This window comes from Dipodomys merriami, unplaced genomic scaffold (genome assembly GCF_024711535.1).
Source record: "Dipodomys merriami isolate MVZ:Mamm:240054 unplaced genomic scaffold, mDipMer1.0.p SCAF_13, whole genome shotgun sequence".
Taxonomy (NCBI): domain Eukaryota; kingdom Metazoa; phylum Chordata; class Mammalia; order Rodentia; family Heteromyidae; genus Dipodomys; species Dipodomys merriami.
Window position 1 is genome coordinate 29,036,213 of NW_027202604.1, and position 22,072 is coordinate 29,058,284.

Sequence of the window (22,072 nt, forward strand, 5' to 3'; positions counted from 1 at the left end):
TACGAACAAATCCCTTGCAGTCTTTCTAAACCCAAAGTAAAAAGGATCATACCTTCTCTTGGAATAAAAAAAAAAAAATTGCTACTGAGATTAGTGCCGATCAGATTTCATTGCATTTCCTCCCCAAAGCAAATTGGATTAACTCACCCATTCATTCTCCCACCAATTATTTATGGAGCGCTGAGAACGTGGTGCTGATGTTCAGTGGTGACAAGATGAGACACAGCCCCTCCTCCCCAGGAACTTATACTCTAGTAGGGATATGCATGCTTAAAATACAAATGGTGACTTAAGCTCCTAGGCAGGAAGACTGATGCCAGACTAGATTGTTCTGGTCTGGGCATAACCTAAAGAAAAGCAGGCACAATATATGAAAGTGTTTTCAAGACACTGAACATTTGGTGATGAAGACTGATCCCAAGGTGCAGAAAACAAGGTGACACAGACTCTAGAATAATCCTACCCAGTGCTGTGCAGGAGGGAAAATCCAGGCATAGCCAGACCCATGGAGCCCTGGAGACAGAGCTGAGCACTTAGGAAGACCAAGGTGGCTGGAGTTTGTAGAAGAGGTTCCAGAGAAGAGACCTTCCCAGAGGACCCAGAGTATCTGGAGAGAGGTGGGGGTGGAGAGGAGGAAGAATAGAGGAAAGAGAAGAAAGAAAGAGGGAGGGAGGGACATGGAGAGGAATAGTGAGAGAGGGAGAGAAAACCTGTCTAGTACTCGAGAGGAGTTAGGATGATGGACTGGCAGAGATGGTCAGTACTCGCACAGAGAGCAACGTCCACTTCCATCAGCCACCCTGGAAAACGCTAGCACTCATGGGACCTTGGTAGAAGAGGAGTCTGGAGGATAATCACTGCTGCCTAACAAATCACAAAAGCCAGACCCACAAGGATCAAACTAGAGCAAGTCACTTAGCTGCACCTCAGAACAAAGTGTCTAGAATATCAATCTGTAGGGTTGCGTATCTAGCACCAGCAAGATACAATTCACAAAGTTTGGCACTGGATCAAAGATTACAAGGCATGAAAAGAAGCAGGAAAACATGACTCATAATGAGGACTTACACCCAGACTTTATAAAGAACTCTCAAAATTCAGAAATAAGAAAACAAACAACGTCTAAAAAAATTGGCAGAATATGTGAACAGACACTTCAAAAAGACATGTGATGACAGATAAGCATATGAAAAGACACTCAACCCTGTCAGGCTTAGGAAAATGCAAATTAAAAGCACAAAGGGATGCCCATACACACCTGTTGGCATGGTGAAGCTGAGAAGACTGACCATACCCAGTGATTAACGCTAGGGTGGTCCTCTGTGCTGCCGGGTATAAGCCAGTACAGCCAAGCCCCAGGAAAACAGATCCACGGCTCCTTAAAACATTAAACGTATACCTACCATACGGCTCAGCAGAGCCACTTCCAGATATTTACTGAAGGGAAATGAAAGCATATGTCCGACAAAGACGTGTACACAAATGCTCAAAGCAGCTTTATTTGCAACCGTGCAAAACTGGAAACAACTCAGATGCCCACAGTAGGTGAATCCCAGTAGGTGTATTCAACGAAATAATACTCAGCAATGAAAACACAACACAAAACAAACAGGCTGCCACTAGGTTCAATCTCAAAATAACTACTTGGAGTGAAATACTGACCTGAAACAATAACACGTATTGCAAGATTCGATTTATGTAAGATCTGGGAAATGCAAGCCATTGCACTGAACACAAAGCAGATCAGTGGCAGCCCAGGGGGTGCAAGTGGATGGTTTTTGGCTAGAAGGGAGGGACAGATAAGAAAGCCCTTCCCTTCCACCCCTGGAGATGATGGGCAAGGTCATGACCTGGGTTATGGTGATGTTTTACCTGGTATATTCATAGATAAACACTCCTCACACCTCAAATATGACTACTTTCTCACATGGTCGGTATACCACTGAAGAGCTAAAAGCCAGCACTGGGCTTTTAGCTTAGCACATTGTGGAGTGCTTAGCACAGTTACACTGTGGAAAAAGTTCTTTAAGAACTTTATTTTTCAAGATATAACAAGAAACCCAAGGTATGAGTAATGTAAGAGTAGCTCACTGACAAATAACATAGGATACATGTGCAGAAATGCATCCAGTGAACCACCCACGTGGGCTCAAGGGTCACCCGTCCCCACCTCTATCCCACATTCTGCTGTGCTGTGCTGTCCCGGGCTGTGGAAACCTGAAGGGTGGTGCTCAGCTGATCCCCAAGCTCCTGAATCAATGGTCTGCGCTCCCGGGGGTCCCCAGAACAGGCCATCAGTTGACCCTGGCTGAGGACAGAGTCCTGCCAGACTGTGTTTTCGTGGACCTGGACATCGCTGAGAAGCAGGGTGCTCATACCCGCCCCCAGAGAGGAGCCTTGCAAAGAAATACTGGGCTCTGTCTGGCCCAGCCGTGGCTGGTCTCCCTCTAAAGCCGCGTCCTTGCCATCACAGGATGAAGAGCCGTCTGATTCTTCCGCCTCTGATGATTCTTCCGCCTCCGATTCTCCGGTGGATTCTTCGCTGCTCTCGGGGCAGGGGCCAGGACTGGATCTGCCAGCTTTTCCTGATGTTTCTTCCTTCTGGACAAGAAGCGCTGCTGCCTCCAGCTCCTCCAGCTCTAACCCCAGCTGGGCCTTCGTGAGGGAGACTTCTTTCAAGGCTTCTGCAAGAGTATTCAGCTTTTTGGACCTGGACAAGAAGAGATATTAGGATTAAGAAGAGTATTAGGATTATTCCTTGATTAGCCGGAGCGGAATCCCCACGCCACCCATCCCACCAAGCATAAACAGCAAACTTGGAAGATATACGTGAAAAAGGAGATGGGACAAAAGCATTATGAAGAAATGCAGGTTTTATGGTCTTGGAATAAGGAAGGCTTTTCTAATCATGACTCAAAATACAGAAGCCACAAAAGGGAAGCTTGATAAATTTAAGGAAATAAAAACTCCTTCGAGGCAAGAAAAGAAAGAGGGGAGGGGAGAAAGAGAGAGAAGGAAGGAAGGAAGGAAGGAGGAAGGAAAAGCAAGGCACACACTCCCTACCCTGCCCCATGATAAGCTACACCAAAAGGCTGACTTGAAGCAGAGAAAATCTTTGCAGCTCACAGGACCAGGCCCTCCTTCCCCTAACAGAGTTCTTAAAAGTGGATACAACAATCCAACATAACAATGGGCAGACATACAAGCAGACAATCCTCACAAGAGAAAATACAAGTGACATTTAAACACAAATTCATATATACTGAGATACTGGCAGATTTTTTTTTTTGGGGGGGGGGGTCCAGTCGTAGGGCCTGAACTCTGGGTCTGGGTGCTGTCCCTCAGCTCTTCAGCTCAAGGCTAGCGTTCTACCACTTGAGCCACAGCACCACTTCTGGCTTTTTTCTTTTTTGCTTATGTGGTGCTGAGGAATCGAACCCAGGGCCTCAGCATGCAAGGCAAGCGCTCTACCACTGAGCCACCTTCCCAGCCCATATCGCCTATTTCTAAGGCTGTGAAGGGACAATCACTTTCTTTTCTCTTTTCATTTTTATACCAGTACTGGAGCCTGAACTCAGGGCCTGGACACTGTCCCTGAGCTACCCCTGTCTCCCCACCTCTCCTCCCCTCCCCCCCCCCTGCCCCTTTTCTCAAGGCTGATATTCTACCACTTGAGCCATTGGTTCACTTTCGGCTTTTTTTGTGGTTAACTGGAGATAGGAGGTCTCACGGATTTTCCTGCCTAGTCCAGCTTCACACTATGATCCTCAGTTTTGAGTAGCTAGGATGATGAATTTTGAATGGCTCATGAATGTCCCCCAAAGGCCCATGTGCTGAAGTCCTGGTCCCAGCCTGTGCCAGTGGTATCTGGTTCAGGCTGGTGGGGAGGTACCTTTTAGGTGGGACCCAGAGGGTGCCCTTGAAGGGGATTGTGGAGTCCTAGTCCCACTCCATCCCTCCCTTCCTCTTTCTTTTTGGTTTCTAGGCACCATGAAGTAACCAGGCCTTTCCTGCCGCATGCTTCCGCCATGATGTGTTGTCCAAAGTAGCAGGGCAAGCATGGACTAAAACCTCTGAAACTATTAGCTAAAATAAATCTTTTCCTCCTATAAACTGACTGCCTCAGGTACTTTGTTATGGTAACAAAGCTGATTAACACAACGTTCCTCAAACATTTATTCCCAACAACCACCTGCAGAATCAGTTCCACTGGTTTCCCTCCATAGGTGAGTAAACAGGTTCTGAGGGGAGAAGAGAGCCACAAAGGCCACATCCCAGCCACAGGGAAACCCAAACCTCAAAATGCAGCTCTTCCACTGCAGCAGAGCCGTCCACCAACACTGGGGCTCTATAAAGCTTTTTTTTCCTCCTTAAGACCACAATCATTGCTCTTTCCAAGTTTGAGCTCTGCTTCGCATCTTCCAAACGTGTAAATTCTGACACAATGCCCAACATTCTCCAAAGGAAGTGTGACTAACACCTTTAGCTTAGTAACATTAAAGGCAGTATACACCTAGGCTTTAACTGCAGAGGTTTAGAAAGGAGGGAAAATTGAATTACTTTTGTTAATACTGGGCTGGGGATAGCTCAGTGGGAAAGTACTTGTTCAGCATGTGCAAGGCCCTGGGGTCAGTGTGCAGATGCACAGGGTGATGGAGGGGAGGGGGCTGAGATCGTTTTGTGAATATTATTGAATACGTTAGATTTATCAATTCCCAAGTGGAAATTACTTGGAAATGTTATTGTCTACTACACAATGTTTCGCCCTAAGTGTCTTTTACAAATGTAGATGCTGCAAGCTCCTTCTGTTACTCCTCCTGGCTCTTTTCAGGCAGCACCCCACTACGGCCAGGCTAACACCTGCCTGGTGTCACAGACAGGAAAGGGGCGAGGAAGATTCCTATTCACACGATGCAAATAGGAATCATGCTTGAAACCAGCCAGGTGAATTTCTATCCTTCAGGCAAAAGCTTGTTTCTCATTCTACGATTAAATATATATGTTTAAAAATAAAGGGCTATGTGTTCAGTTTTCATCTTTCACCAAGCTGATTCATTGCTATTTTTTATTATCCCACTTTTTGTAGTCCAAGCTGGCTACTTTCCTGATTAGCAATAAAGTTCTGGTATAAAGTATAAGTCTATAAAAGCACTATTCTAAATTCTCCCATATAGATTAACATTCCAAACTAAAATCGGTATTGAACAAAAGTTAGGTCTACATATATAACAAAACAAAAAAGAAGCATTTCCTCTGGGAAGGAATTAAACCATGACAGAGCAGTCATTTTGTTCTTTCAGCCACAGGTTGGTTCTAATCTGTCACTCCCTGTGAATTCTAGAACTTATGCTGTAATAATGGTGCTGCCAATTCAGCTTCTTTAAGGTAGGCAGCGGGTTTTCTGATATATTCCAAATGAACATAGCTAGCCCATGTGAAAAATACTGCCAAATGACATTATTAGACATCCAGACTCTTATAAACACCATTCTGGTAGATCATGAAAAGCTCTGTGGAGTATGGGACATGGTTGTAGTGTTATAAAGAGAATCTTTATACTAGAGTGAAGAGATTTAATATCTAAAAGAGATTCAACACATGTAGTATTTTAATAAAGCTATACTCTAGGTTTTTCTTAGAAAGTTACTGTAAACTTAATCCTATCATGTAACCTTTAAGAAAAGTTTTCATTCTACATCTGTGGGATAATACCTATTTGGAAGATTTAATAACTGATTGTTGACAAGTAACAGCAGATGTAACTGTCGGGAAAGCATAGTACATGCCTCTGCCGGTGCCGCGCTAATAAGAAATTTCCTCGCTAACTTCACACTGGTAACCCAGGGCATAAATGGAAAGCAAGCATCCTGTTTCTCACCATAGAGTTTCATCTTCAACCACCAACCAAGTTCTCACCGCTTCCTGCAATAACTGCTTACCACAAGCTCTGGTAAATGACTAGGTTTCATTTCTTCTGCCTAAACCCAGTGGACTGCCAGGCAAGCCCCGCTGATGTCAGAAGACAATCCAAGGCCTGTTCCTATGGGATAGCAGACTGGCTAAGACACTCCATTTTCTATTCACCCCTCAAACCCAATGCTTACAGTCTCAGCATCTATCTGGGGCCAAGCAGAGTTTCTTCTTAAAAGGCACTGATGATAATGTCTTACCATTATTCCTGTCTGCTGAAAACTCAGAACCAACTCCCATCTTTAGGCTCTCTTCCCCAAATACCTTTCTATACCTAATCAAAAAGGCTATAAAGCAGAAGTTGTTATATGATTCCTAGCTGGCAACTGAGAGCCTCCATAAAAAATAATTATCAACTGATATGTAGATAATTCAGAACTGTCTGCTGTTTTACTGTAGTAGCCAAAACGACTCCCAGCTTTGTCAGGAACAGAAACATCCAATTCCTTTGAAAAAGCAAGACATACTTAACTTGGGCCAATGCAATGACTTCTCATTCAGTTGCCAAGATGCCAGCCCTGATGTGGGCACAGATGATAAGAAACACGTCATCTATGGATAGTCATGAAACCCTTGTATTTGTTTTCTATAGCTGCCACAGCTGACAACTACAAAGTGGCCTTGAGTCTAAATTTTTTTGGACTCAAGGTGCCAGCAGTGGTGAACTATATCCCATGTTTTTCTTGTAGTGTCCCATGTTACTGGCAACCACTGGTGTTCCTTGACTCAGTACAAGGCTCCCAGCTGCGCCTGCCATCACAGCATGTTGACCCTATGTGCCTGTGACTTCCCCTTCATACAACCATTTCCCGGGTGGCTTCTTAAGAGAACATAAATTGTGCTGGATTAAGGCTTCACCCTACCTTACTGTGACCTCATCTCAACTAATCTGCGCAGAATCTACTTCCAAATAAAGTTAGATTCTGAGGCTCTGGGAAGGACAAGAATTTCAAAGGGACACATGCTTATACAACACATTACGGAACCAGACAGTAACTATGACCAGAAAAAGACCTTTTAATCAGCTTAAACCAGAGACTAAAATGTAATAGCAAACAGTGATGGAAGGTTTACACTTCACCCTGACGTAGAGTGATGAAATATTTAGCAACCTGAATAATATGCAGGTTTTAACTTCATATACACATGGATTCTCAAGATAAAAAAATGGATCAAATACAAATTATATTACTCACAGCTCTAACAGAATTTGCTTTACAGCCCCATCACTTTATGTTGGTCTTTGAGGAATGTTCACTAATTTTTACAGAAAATAAACCAAGGCATCATCACTTTTGTAAAAGGTTTCTCAGCTCAAATGACCTTTTGTTATCCAAAACAAGGACTTTCCCCTAACTTTACTACTATTCTCAAGCTTTCTTCTTTGATTGTTAGTGAATGCCATGCTTCAAGCACAGCTTCTGAAGCACCTCCACTGCCTTCATGACTGCCTTCATGCTTTTGTCTAGGGCTGGCCTTGGGCTGTGGTCCTCTTATCTCTGCCTCCCATGTAACTGGGAACATGCCATGCTTGTTGGTTATGATGGAATCTGCCCTATTTGCCCAGGCTGGCCTAGAACCTCAATCCTCCTAATTTCTGTCTCTTCAATAGCTGGGATTACAGGCATGAGTCCACCACATTTAACACCCTACCACTGTTTTTCTTTTAAAATTTATGATAGGCCGGGCACTGGTGGCTCACACCTGTAATCCTAGCTTCTCAGGAGGCTGAGAGCTGGGGATCACAGTTCAAAGCCAGCCTGGGCAGGAAAGTCCATGAGACTCTTATCTCCAATTAACCACCAGAAAACTGGAAGCGGTGCTATGGCTCAAGCGCTAGAGCGCTCACCTTGAGCTGAAGAGCGCAGGGATAGTGCCCAAGCCCAGAGTTCAAGCCCCATGACCAACAACAACAAAAAAATTATGACAGGCTTTAGTCCTTAAATAGAAAATGAAAATAAAAAAATGTTAAAATAGGTTTATTACTATATATCTGGTAGAGTGCAAGACAGATCCAAAAAAGAATCTCTATAGCTGTACTCAAGTTAAGAGGCGGTGAGGTCACACTGCATGCACTGGGGGAGGGGTGCTAGTGCGATGCCTTTAGGGGTTCTGTCCTGGTTGGAATGGGGAGTTGGCAAGGACTGGGCAGGAAGTCCTATGGCTGTGCCTTATGACCATTAGGCAAAGGCCAAGAGGAAAGTACTCAGAAACATGCCCACCTCAGCACTCAACTCTCCTCAGAATCCCTACTCACACCTCTTAGGTGGCTACATGACTTAAATTGGCTCTACTGTCTTGCTCTCACTCCAGCTTGTCAGATTTTGTCTAAGTGCCCCATGGAGATCTTTAAGAACTGATATTAGAATCGGAATGCTCCTTAAGTAATGCTGAATAAATGAAACCACACATGAAAATTATAAGACGGTACTTAACATTTTAGTTACACACAGTTCAAAAGCAGACAAAACCAACTGCCAGCAAAGAAATCAGGATGCAGGTCACGGGGTAGTGTTGAGAGAGTGCAGGAAAGACCCGCTGGGTGTCTCTGCATCACAACTCTGGGCCAGGTGGGTTCCTGGTATTTTGCTGTATGAAGGCTAATGACTTATATACTTATAATCTGCACAGACTTCAGCAAAAATCGACTGAAAAAACACCCACCCATATTGGGTGTCTTGGAATCATCAGGCATCTGGAGGTTGGTTGGGGAGAAGGGGGTGGAGCCAAGTGTGTAGAGTGGGAAGTATGGGTGGCATCCAGGGACAGACAGCATCAGCTTTCTCCAGGAAAGCAAACTGTGTGACTCCTAATAGTTTACCCCTCATCTCAAAGTTCTTTTTAAAAGACAAGCATGTTCTTCCAAACTGCCAAGAGAAAGGTCCCTCAGCCAGCTCAGTATGTGTGCAGAGGACAGACCACATTTCTTTGCACAAGCACACAGTTCACTGTTACTGAACTTATTCTTCAGGTAGGAAAGCACTGCCTTTGGGTCATTTCAGCTGTCACTAGAAAAGACATTTTCTCCCAAGACTTGGATCCACAGACCAATCTTAATACCTTCCAAATAAAGAATTTATTTCCTTTATTTTTACTTTAGTATTGTTTCCAAGTTTCTAATACTTTCTTTTAACAAAAATCTAAATGGTATCACTAAGAATCTTTATTCTACTTGAGTACTTAATCAAAGGGAGAAATTTTACTTGACTTGTGTTCTATTAAACTTATTTTCTCAAAAATTTTTAAAGCACATAGATGTTCATTAACACCTAATATCTATAATTGTAATGAAAATACACATGATTACAGGAGACCCCCCTTGGAAGGAAAAAAAGACAGCCATGTTAAGTTTTCAGGCGTTCTGTGCATTATCACTGTAGGACACACAGTGGGGAAATGCTTTTGGTAGAGCTCAGCTGACTGGGGTTGGTTGCTGGGATTCTTGGCACTTCAATTGTTTTGTTCACTCTTAATAGAAGAGCATATTTTACTAACACATTTCTCTGTGAAACAATAGTTAACTTAGATATTAGAATCAAATTCTGCAATTCAGGTGAACGAACACTTTGATGAATTCTACTCAGGTGCTTGTTGACATAGGCTTCTATAGACAGACTAAAAGTGCATACTCTTAAATCTATAAGGAAAGGCTAAGATTAATCAAATCATATGCTTTCATTTTTCAAGCTTCCTCTTCAAAACCACAGAAACTTCTCTGGCATTCTTCATACCTACCCTGGGGCTTCTTACTCTGTTTGTCATCTCCTTAGAAATTATACCATAGATTGTGCCACTTTAAGTTTACTCTCATCAGCCAGAGGTCTAGCTAATTAGTTTCTGAACCTCAATCCCCTGAAATAATTTTTTTCCTTTCATTTCTTCCTCCCTCTTATCTCTCTTTCTTTCTGTTTATGGCAGTATGTACCAGTACTGGGGCTTGAACTCGGGGCCTTGTACTCTTGGTTAGCTTTTTGCAACCAGCTGGAGCTCTATTTTGAACTACATCTCCACTTCTGGCTTTTTTTCTGGAACTGAGAATCTTGGATTTCTCTGTCCAGGTTAGCTTTGAACCAAGATCCTCAGATCTCAAACTCTTGATATCTAAGAATTACAGGCATGAGCTACCAGCATCCAGCCCCAGAAATAAAATTTCTAATGCCTAAATTCAACAATAGACTGACCATGTCTTATCTGAAATTCCTGTACTTGTACTTAGACCTCCTGAGACTCCGAATTCTGAGCTTTTAATTTCCTTTTAGAAAGAAAGGACGTATGCCACATGTGACCATGACTCCCAGCAGTGTCCTGTCATCAATGACCGTAGAATTTCTCAAGCCAAATATATGATTTGTCACTTCATACCTGTCAACTCTTACATCCTTACATGAGTTCATGCTAGAAGGTTTGCTGCCAACTGCCCTGAAAACTTCAATTTTCTTGATGTGGCGTTGTGGGCTAGTATCAGAAACCATCAGACTGAGCTGTGGCTTTCCAGCTCACTGTCCCAGGCCCAACGCTGGTCTTTGAACAAATACATATTGACCAACAATCATATGTTAGTTATAATGGGTATAACAATGGCCACAAAGTACAGTTTCTGATCCAAAAGATCATGTCTTCTCTATATATGGCAAAGTAGCCATGATAATCCAAAATGGATGAGGAGAGAACATTTAGGGTGCCCTGAGTATGGAGGAAAGAGTTCCATCTGACATACCATGAAGGTAATAAGACTGCTGAAATCCTTCCCAGGCTATTTAAAAAAAATATTCAATTATCAAATTCTTTAAGGGGAGGGAAAAAAGCACATTTATTTCTGCTCTTCTGCCTGGAGTGTATTGTCCTTAAGAAAAAGCCATTCCTCATTATTTGAAAGTATATGAGAATTCACCTACTCACTAACATTTGTTTGAAAATCAACCTCTACATCAGTATTTACTGTGCTTTTGTGGCCTTTTGCTGTCACACCCAGGAGGTGAAAGCTTTGAGTTACCTGATACACAGGGCCCTAGCTGGGGTGGGAGAGAGGCAGAATGCCCTGCCTCTAGTTCAGCTTTGGCCTCTGCACTCCAAACAAGTGGTTTTGTTGTTGTTGTTGTTTTTGTTTTGTTTTTAAACACAGTGTCTTGGTTTCCACATTCGTGCTTTTTGCTGGTGATTCTGTTTAAAATGCTCCCCAACCTGATTCTGGTGTTCCTACGGGGAAGAGGGCTGGACATAGCTTTCAGAGAAGGGCTTACAGTGCTGCTGGCCATGACTTCAAGGTAGAGTCAGCAGCGTTTATTAAATGCGGAGTCTTTAAACAGAAACACGCACATGAAAACAAGGTTTCTATTGATCAGCTGGTGGAAGTGTGGTGCCTACCCAGCAGCTCCCCTAGGAGCAGAGGCTCGGGTTTTTGCTAGTTCAGTGTTTGCAGCCTTTCACAGACCACGACTCTCAGAACGGCAGGAGTCAGCCACCAGACACCCAGGAGGTCAGCTGTTTGGGCTTGGAATGGGGTGAGGGAAGGACAGGAAGAAGAGGAAGAGGCTTCTAGAAAAGGATTAGTATTATCAGCGGAGGCTGTTCTAAGGCTATGAGGAGCTGGAGAGGGGAGCAAGGCAGGAAGGAGACTTTAGTGACATGGCATGTGGAAGCAGCCACTACCTCCAGTGTCACAGGGACAGCATGCAGGCCTGCACCTTCTCCTTGTTCCTCACTGTGCCGCATTGACTCTTTAACACAAACTTGTACTCGTGTATACAAACACACAATAAACAGCAACTAAGTTAGATACACAGGTATCAGAAAAGGCCACAGTTGAAAAGGTGCTCAGAGAGCAACTCAGGGTTGGGGACAGTCATGCACATCTATGCATGGTTAAGGAAAGCCCCACAAAAAAGGTGACATCAGGTACCAAATACACTGAGAGGCTGACATTGTGGGATCTAGCTTATTCTTGCCTTTAGCTATCGTATTTCTCCCCACCTTCCATCTCTGGTTGATTACCTACCTAGTGTATGGTACATCCACTTCTGGCTCCTCATGTAGCCATTATGAGTCTCTAGATCAAGTACTATCCCTAGACAACCTCTTATCAAACCTTCTGCCCAATTCTGGGGGCCAATTTGAAACTTGAATTCCCATTTGCCCACACTCATACTCTATAATCAAAGCCTCAGCCTGATATCCAGCCCGCACTGTCCATGTGCATGGAAAGCAATAACACATCACCTCATTTCTTCAAAGGAAGACCCAGAGGTTTAAGAGAATGCAAGAAAAAAATTTTGGCTGGAATTTCACATTATAAATATGAGCTGGATAGCATTTTATATTATAAATATAATAAGCTGTATCATTTTACAAATAACATAGCTAGGAAAGTAGTTATATAAGTATTCAGCCACTAGAAACACACCAGGTAATGACTTTATCACTTACAAGCACATCTCCCGGATGAGGCCTAGAAAGTGTAAATGACATCAGGTAACAACACAGGGGAGTCACAAATCCCAAGTACTAATGTTCTCCCGCTGGCCTTGGCCTTAGGGGTTTCAAATTGCTTCCACATATACGAGCCTGGCTGATCTCATCCGCCGTGTTAGGAAGTAAGAAACTCTCCACACTCCTTGGATGGCCAAGTGTTTACTTGCCAGAGCCACAGGAGTCATATGTGGCCTGATTTTCATATGCATAGACCCATGTTGGTAGGCTGGACCATCCTCAGAAGCAGTAAGGCCACCTCCGTAAATAATGTTAATTGATGACATAAAAGTTGACCAAGGTGCTGGGAGCCAAGGCTTGTTAGTAGAACCACCATAGAACCAGTCCTTCATCATGCCACCCATACTGGACAAGGCACTCATGTATGTACGTCTCCCAGGCTAGTTTTATCAAACTGAAGCTATATTTGACCTAGTCCACATTTTATTATAGGGACAATGACTCTCAGAGATGAGCGCTCCAGGAGTTTGCTGGCCATCTCTAAAATCCTGCATTCACTTAGTCCTCAAGAATCACAGGCAAAAGTCTATAATTAGAACTGAGGAGTTGCCAATATGTCCCAGTCAGACTCAAATTGCTATCGACAAAAATTACTGACTACTAAATATAAGAATGAAAGAGTGGCTGTGAGAGATTATTTTACTAAATATAGGAACACACAGTACCATTTAAACCTCCACTGTGAGAGGATGGTGATTAGCACCAAACCTGTTGGCTGCCGGGCATTTCGTGTTCCTACAAGAACTGGATGCAAAAGCCTAATTATGGTTTGATTCAAAGGATAGTACTGAAATGACTGAAATGTTTCCTGCTTAGAACAAGAGCCACCACACTCTACACTCTGTGGAAGCAAACCCAGGCCCACAAAGAAACAGGGAGCACAGAGCTTGGCTTCGATCAGAGCTGCAGACCCCACCTGCCTAAAAAGGCAGAAGCTCTTCACTCCCTTACTCAACAACACAAGGAATCCGGTGAAACGCGCTGAGAGGGACACATTACACCCATCGCTGACCCTGCTGCAGGCAGGGAGAACTGCCTCTGCCTTGGCTTTGATTTTCCAAAACCTGAGCCTGAGGGAGAGGCAGCAGGACTTTGTTCTTGCCTGCTGTCCGGAAGGCAAGGTGCATTAAGATGGCACCTGGAGGAATATCAAATGCAGAAGAAAAGGGAGTAAATAAATAAATAAGCAACACAACAACAGGCTAAATGTGGAGAGCTGCTGTCAGCAGCTAGGAAGGAGATCAGAGCCTTACACAAAGGTAACTAGGTTTACACACAGGACTCAGAGCGCTGCTGTGATCTTTGTCATGCTCTTAGCCTGCTGTGTGCGACAAAGTCTGTGCTGGAAGCCTGCCTTCCTCGTGCACTTTCTGTTCCTATTGTTCAGTGACTGTCTGGAAAAGAAAACAACAGGACTGTGCTCCATGCTCCTGCAGGGAGCTGAAAGTAGCCATGCTGGAGCCCTAGTTTGGTCCTTGACAAATATATGCAGATTGTTTCCTGTACCACAAGCCTCCTCTGTGCTAATGGTGAGCCACAGTAGGCCTAGAGAACAAGGTTCAAACTAAGCCACCAGGCTGACAGGCCTGTTTCTCACCTAAACACCCTGGAGCGCTGTGACAGCATCCAAAAGCCACTCTGCTCCAGTGCAGTCACTGCTGCTACCCAGGTGCCACATGGCCTGAGTGCCCAGGATTGCTAGGCATGCTGCTAGGCCCTTGCAATCCAGCAGCAAAGAAAAAAAAAATGGCTCCAATTTGCCTAGGGCCTGCAGTGTGTCTGGAACCCAGTCCAGCATGAGAGCTCCTATGTGAAGCCAAGGCCAAGGCCACAAGCTCTGTGGCTGCAGGGCCAGACAGATGGAGCCTAGTGGGTAGATGGGGGTCTGTGACACAGGGGAGAGCACTTGTCCTACATAATGGGGACAGCTGGCCCTAGCTCCAGCCAATTTTGCCATGTGGGGATGTGGGCCCAGCAACTGCCAGTACTTCTATGATTTCAAGAGCAGCTGTAAATCCAGACTTTTCTATAAAATCTTCCAATTTTTAAGTGTTGACAACTAATTTAACTTTTCCTAAACTTACTGAGAGCTAAATGTGACCCAAGGGCCTCTAGCTTGCAACTTCGTACTTGCAGATCTAGTTTCACCTCTCCATTCCCGCGCACCCTATGGGCTCAACACATAGACCACCACTGCAGGGTGGTGATAACACCTGACAGGTCAGTTCTGACCTGAGATTTGCTCCAAGGAGGCCCCTGCTAAGATCAACTTCCTTTTATCTATGTGCCAGGTCAGATCTAATACCTTCAGGTCCCTGCTCCAGCCTGATGTTCCCTTCTGTGTCTTTCTTATTACCATATCTTTAACAACCAACTGAGATGAGGAGGGGTCACTCAGAAGTTCTCTAACTATGGTCCCTGTATATCTCGTCTTCTCTCCCTAACTAGACCAGAAGCTTGTAAGACACTAGGTCTGATGCTCATCAGCAGAACATGCAGGGCCACCAGGGGGTTGCAAGTTCTGGAAGACACCAGATGGCTGGGTGACCACAGCAAGGCAGCCAAGACTTCCAGCTCTGATGTCAAACAGGCCTGGATTACTTGATCTCTCCAAGTTGCAATGAGGACATAACCAAAACTCATAAGCAGCCTGTGAGATGAAGAGAGATAATGTTCACAAAGTTCTTTGCCCAATGCCTGGCATACAGTACACACTTGATAAATAATACAGCTACTTCTGTGGACTGACGGCCTCAGTTCAATGAGTATCACTTCAACACATAGCTTTGATCTTAGCAGGTATTTACTAACTCTGAGTTCTGGGTTAATATGCCCTAAATGTACTGCAAGGATCAGGCCACCCAATTTTGCCAATTCTTTTCTACTTTAGGGATAGCTGAAGTGAGAAAGGGTTTAAATGGCTGTCCAAGGACAGCAGGTATCTGAAGCTGCCACTAGGCCCCAGATCCCAACTCTGAATCATGATGTCTATATGGCCTTGCTCAGTTCTAGAGGCAGGGGAAGATTCTCTGATCCCAGCCTTGCAATTAAAAACAAGACTTGGCTTTGTGGATCCTGGCTTAAGAAGAGAGAATGAAGCCAGGTACTGTAGCTCATGCCTGTCATCATAGCTACTTGGAAGGCTGAGAACAGGAGGATCATGGTGGTGCACACCTGTGATCCTAGCAATGACAGGAAGCTTCAAGGGCAGCAGTTCAGATGTAGGCCCAGGTGGGAAGTACAGAGAGAAACATGGCCAGAGGTATGGGCTCAGTGATGTCATACTATCCTAGCAAACACACACACACACACACACACACACACACACACACACACACACACACACACACACACGCACGCACACATACACACACACACACCAGAGTACAAGTTCCAGGAAGGAAGTATTTGCCTCTCTTTGTCTAACCAGAGCTCACAGTTTGTTCAAAAAACTAAGAATGATAGACAAGGGAAGAAAGTAGGGTAGAAGTATAGCTATGATCATGGAAGGCAAAAACTGATGCTGATAAAATACTAATGGCAAAAGTGCTTTACTGACCACTGAAAAACTAACTGGGAGCAAAAGAGAACAGTGTTCACCCTCCAATATCCACACGGCTGAGGAGGAGGGTGGTGAGGCCACCTCAGCTACTTCAGATGGAAGGTCTCTCACTCACAGGGAGTTTACCATGCTGGGGCTAAGCAAGAATAAAGGGGTGACACTGCAGAATGACTCACTAAATAAAGGCCTAAGAAGAAGAGGATTCTGACAGAATTTTCAGTTCTGTGACTGGCTGCATTATATGACTAGCACCAATGAAGTGATATCAACATTGGCTTTAACTCTTACAGAGAGAAGACTTTGGTGGATTATTAGAGAAAGCCAGGGCAACGTGTAACCTGCTAGGTGTAGTGATGTTTGTAATCCAGAACTCAGAAGACTAGGCAGGAGGATCACAAGTTCAAGCAGGAGGACAGGTGTCCAGTCAGAGGTGCATGCTTCCATTGTGAGGAAGAGGATCTAAGGAAGGGCCAGACATTTAGGCTTTTATCCTGTGGACCAGGGGAACGTCCAAGGACTTCTGAACAAGACAGCGATGGTTATATCATTTCAGAATGGCCAGGCTGACATTACAGTGGGAAAATCCAAGAAGCAGTGTCAGACTGTGGCAGCATGTGGCAGGAAAGGAGAAAGGAAGGAAAGGAGACCAGAAGAGAGGGACGTCCACAAGAGGCTAGAGGAAGAACTAAAGACACTGTGGAGTTGGGAATTACAGACAGAAAGATGTGACTCAAGGAAACCAAACATGATGACTCTAAACCAAAATGTGGAAAGGTATAATTGGTCCCCAAATTATTATTGATGTATCTCAATAATTTGGGGACCAGTTCTGTACATCATATGTTCAAAGTACATTTCTCCACATACACAACAGGTAAATTTACCATTATATTTGAGTTTATTGGAAACCAGTCATCAAGTTGATGCCATGTATGCTGGCTCCTGCCTGTAAATCCTATCTCTTCAGGAGACAGAGGTAGGAGGACGTAGTTTGAGGGCAAAAAGTTCATCAGAGCCCTTCTGAATAACAAGACAGGCGTGAGGTATGCACCTGTCACCCCAGCTATACTGGAGCACAGGTAGGGACTGTGGTCTGAGGACAGCCTTGGACAAAAGTAACAAAATAACAAAGCCAAAAAGAGGACAGAAAGCATGGCCCAAGTGGCAGAGCACCTGCTTAGCAGGCAGGAAACCTGAATTCAAACCTTGATACTGTCAAGGTTTACTAAAAAAAAAAAAGTTGATAAAAATTAAACCCTGTAAAGACCAGAATATAAGCAAGACAAAATTTAAAAAGTACCTTGGACAGCTATGCTACTCACTATTAAACAGAACAGACTATAAGGCAAAAGGTTTTACAAGTGATAAAAATAAATTACTACATAATGAAAAATGTTAACTCACCAAGAGATAGAACTATCATAACAATTTATAACAATTACAAACTGTTAACAGCAAATGACATGCCTTTACACAGAAAGTAAGAACTGACAGGTCTACAGGAAGAAATTGACAGGACTGTCAGCACAGCAGGAGATGTCCATACATCTCTCCATTCAAAACTGACAGCTCTCTCTCTCTCTCTGTGTCTGTCTCTCTCTCTCTGTCTCTCACACACACACACCCGTGAGGACATACAGAAGGCTAACAATAGAAAATATATGCCCTGGCAGAGTGGCTCACACCATAGAGAGCCCACCTAGCAAGCGTGAGGCCCTGAGTTTAAACCCTAGCACTGCCAAAAATAATTATTTTGAAGAATAAAATAAAAAATTTATGAAGAGTGACTACATCGTAGGTAGATACAAAATTAATTTCAGGTGGTTTCAAAATAATAGTATCATTCTTTGAAAGCAATGCAATGACTTTACAAATCAACAATAAAAATATTACTGCTAGCTGGGCATTGGTGGCTCATGCCTGTAATTCTACCTACTTAGGTGGCTGAGATCTGAGGATTGATTTTGAAGCAAGCCTGGGTAGGAAAGTCTGTGAGATTCTTATGTCTAGTTACTCAGCAAAAATCCTTAAGTAAGCTGTGGCTCATGTGGTAGAGCACTAGCTTTGAGCAAAAAAAGCTCAGGAACAGCTCCCAGACGCTGAGTTCAATCCCCAGGACCAGCACAAGAGCAAACAAACTGCCAAAATCCATATATTTGGAGTGGAGAAACATACTTTTAAACATTTCATGAGCAAAATTTGAAATTATTTGGAGTAGAATGCTAATGAAAACTCAATATATTTCAAAAACTCAATATATTTCAAAAACTGTGAAATCACAAAGCAGCCACTTGGGGAAAATTCATGGTTTTTAATGAAGACAGGCTCAATGTCAATGTAGTAATAAGTATCTACCTAAGAAGTTGTGGGGGAAGGAATAGAAAGAACCTCCAACATGGAGATGGAATCCAATGACACAGACAAAAGCAAATAATAATCAAAGATAACCAACACACAACCAGCCAGGATCAAGGCAGTAAAACAGTGACAAAGTAAACAAATTTACTCTAGCAAAACTGATATGAAAACAAGAAAAAGTAGAAATACTACAAATGTATACTAAGATGAATGTATACTAAGGTGAATGTATTTCTAGAAAAATGGAACCCATCTAAACTGACTCAGAAATAAGGGACAAAATAACAGTCTTTTATCAACTAAAAATGTGTAGTCAAGAATCAAAACTTTTTTTGATGGTACTGAGATTTGAACTCAAGGCCTTGTAAGTACTCTACTGCTTGAGCCATGCCTCCAACCCTTTTGTGTTTCAGTTTTTTGGTTGTTTATTTATTTATTTATTTATTGGTCATGGGGCTTGAACTCTGGGCCTGGGTACTATTCCTCAGTTCTTCAGCCACAGAGCCACTGCTGTTCATTGGAGATAAGAGTCTCATGGATTTTTCTCTGCTGCTCAGGCTGGCTTTGAACTGTGATCTTCAGATCTTGGCCTCCTGAATAGCTAGGATAATAGGCCTGAGCTACTGGCACCCAGGCTTCAGTTATTTTTTGAGTAGGGTACAATATTTATGTCCAGGCTGGCCTGGTTCACAATCTTCCTATTTATGCTTCTCAAGTAGCTGAGACAGGCATGTAACATCGTAGCAGCTTGTTACTGGTGGAGACGAGGCAAACTTTTTGCACCAGTTGCATTTAAACCTTCACTCCTCCTACCCAATCTCTGCCCCCAGAGTACCTAGAAGCATAGGCATGAGCCACAGTACCCAGATCCAAGGTATCTTTCTGTTGAATTTTATCAAAGATTCAAGGAACAGATAATTTCCACCTTACATAAACTATTTCAAAAGAAGAGAAAAAGCAGTACTCCCAACTCATCTTATCAGGCTTGTATAACTTTCATCACAAACCCATGAAAAGGTAGCACAAGAATGGAAAAGCACAGGTCAATCTCTCCTCCTCCCTGTCTTCCCTTTAGGGCATGCAAGTATATCTAGCAAGCCAAATCTAGCACAGGATTTACATAATACACCAAGATGGGATTATTCCCGAAACACAATGCCTAATTTAAATTATGGCAGATTAAATACACTGGCAGATTAAAGAAGAAAACTTCAAGATCATCAAAAAAGATGAGGAAAACCATGCCACAAAACTCAGTAACCAGCTGGGGCACAAGTGGTTCACACCTGTGATACAGAGATCCAGAGGACTGCAGTTTGGAGAGCCCGGGCAAAAGAAAAGAAAAAAATCCATCTCTAAGCAGGGCACCAGTGGCTCATGCCTGTGTTCCTAGCTACTCAGTAGGCTGAGATCTGAGGATAGCATTTCAAAGCCAGCCTAGGCAAGAAACTCTAAGAGACTCTTACTCTAATACACTATTCAGAAAAAGCAAGAAGTGGTGCTGTGCCTTAAGTGGTAGAGTGCTAGCCTTGAGCAAAAAAAGCTTACAGATAAGGCCCAGGTCCAAAGTTTAAGCCCCAGTACCAGAAAAAAAAAAATCTCCAAAATAACCAGCAAAAAGCCAGGCTGGAATGTGGCTGAAGTGGTAGAGTAAGAGCTGAGTAAGCAAGCTTGAAGCCCTGAATTCAAATTACAATCTTCAAACAAACAAAACCATACCCAAAAGCAAACTAAAAACCACACACACACAAAAAGACCTTCCATAACCATTTGGAACAAAAAACTATGCAAACTAAGAACCTCTTAAAACTTGATAAACATGTATAAAAGCTTGCAGTACACACCATATTCTTAAAAGGGCAGATTTAAACCCTCCACATCTATTCACCATGGTACTGGAGGGTCTAAGTGATAACAATGAGGTGAAAAAAACAGGAAAAAGAAAAAAAGGACATATAGTTTGGAAAGCAGTGTGTGTGTGTGTGTGTGTGTGTGTGTGTGTGTGTGTGTGTGTGTGTGTCTGTGTGTGTGTGTCTGTGTGTGTGTGTGTCTGTGTGTGTCTGTGTGTGTGTGTCTGTGTGTGTGTGTGTGTTGTGTGTGTGTGTATCTCCATCCTCATTATGTGCATTTCCAACTGTCTACAGGACAAGTGAAGAGAATCAGAGTTAGAGCAACTTGCTAAGGCAGCTAGAATTACAGTCAATATAAAAAGTGCCCATATGCCCTTTAAACAGGCAGCTTGAAAGTAACCATTCAAAAAGAGACCCTCTTTACAAGAGCAACCAGAATATAACGCAATAAATCTAGCAAAATATGTGTAAGCCTTTTATGAAAAAGATTACAGAATTTTATGGTGAAGGACATTAAAGAAAACTTAAGAGAGTCATACTATGTTACTGGCAAGAAAGACCAAATGTTTCACCCTCCCTAAACTGATTAATAGATTCAAAGCAATTCCAATAAAAACAGTTTTCATGCAACTTGACAAGCTGATTCTAAGCCAGAATGCTACAGTAATTAAGACAGTGTGGTACCGGTGCTTGACAGACAAGTAAATCAGGGGGACTGAACAGCCAACCCAGAAACAGACCAGGCATACATGTAAACTTGATTTATGACGGCAGATGAGGAAAGGCTAGACCATTCAATAAATAGAGCTGATATAAGGGTATCCACATGGAGAGACAGGAAACTGGATTTCCTACTTCACAACACAGAAAAAAAAAATCAGTTCCAGGTGGACTAAGAACTTAAATGCCAATCGCAAAAAGAATACAAATTTTAGAAGGTACTATAGGAAAGTATCTTTATGATATCCAAATCATAAAGACTTTCTTAAACAAGAAACAAAAGCACAGCCATGAGGGAACGTACTGATAAAGTTCTACAGCATTAAAATTAAAAACTTCTGTTTATGAAGACACTACAAGGAGAATGAAAGATCAACTATCCACCGAGAGAAAATGTGTGTAACATATTTAACCAATAAAGGACTAGTATCTAAGATACTGGAAGAGTCCTACAAATTGAAGAGAAAGACAGCCCCACTGAGAAAGTGCAGAGTACAACAGACAGAGGGTTCACAGGAGTGGAAACACCAGTGACTGGAAACTACGTGGAATGTGTGTGCTCTGCTCCATTAACTGTGGAAAAGTGCAAACACATCTCAAATGATTTCATGTGCTCAACGTTCAAAAGCAAGGAAAATTAAACTGGGTGCAGGTGGCTCACACCTGTAATCTTAACTAATTAGGAGGATTGGATTTCAAGCAAAGCCCAGGCAGAGAAGTTGGTGAGTGAGACCCCTTTGCAGCACACTGCTGAGGGTAGTGCTGAGAACAGGAGGGTCACACATGGATCTAAGACATGCCAGCCAGAAAAGTCCATGGCATTCCATCTCCACAGAGGGAAGCTGGATGCAGCTGCATGAGCCCATGATCCCAGCAATGACGGGAAGCCTAGAGTGGACAGTGCATGCCTGAGTAGGAAGCAAGATTATCCTGAAGAGAACCAGGAAAAAAGAAAGCAAGAAGTGTAGCTCAGAGGTAAGAGCACATGCCTAGCAAGTGGAGTAAACCTCAGAACTACCAAAAACTAAAAAATGAAGCAAGTAAGACAAACAGTAAAGCCAGGATATATACCTAAGTCAAGGAAAAGAAACCACTGCCCCATGATTCATGCTGTGGTTTCTGGAAG

General features: G+C 43.2%; 1 protein-coding gene across 2 annotated transcripts in view; it reads right to left on the reverse strand.

Annotated features, from left to right (window-relative positions):
• Positions 1-1,473: 1,473 nt before the first annotated feature.
• The window catches only part of Shq1 (SHQ1, H/ACA ribonucleoprotein assembly factor), a 77,946-nt gene continuing 57,347 nt past the window's right edge, over positions 1,474-22,072 (reverse strand). For both annotated transcript variants that reach the window (XM_070018968.1, XM_070018969.1), the window contains exon 11: positions 1,474-2,710. In XM_070018968.1, coding sequence (XP_069875069.1) covers positions 2,173-2,710 — 538 coding nt within the window. In that variant the 3' untranslated portion in view covers positions 1,474-2,172. The remainder of the gene's footprint in view (positions 2,711-22,072) is intronic.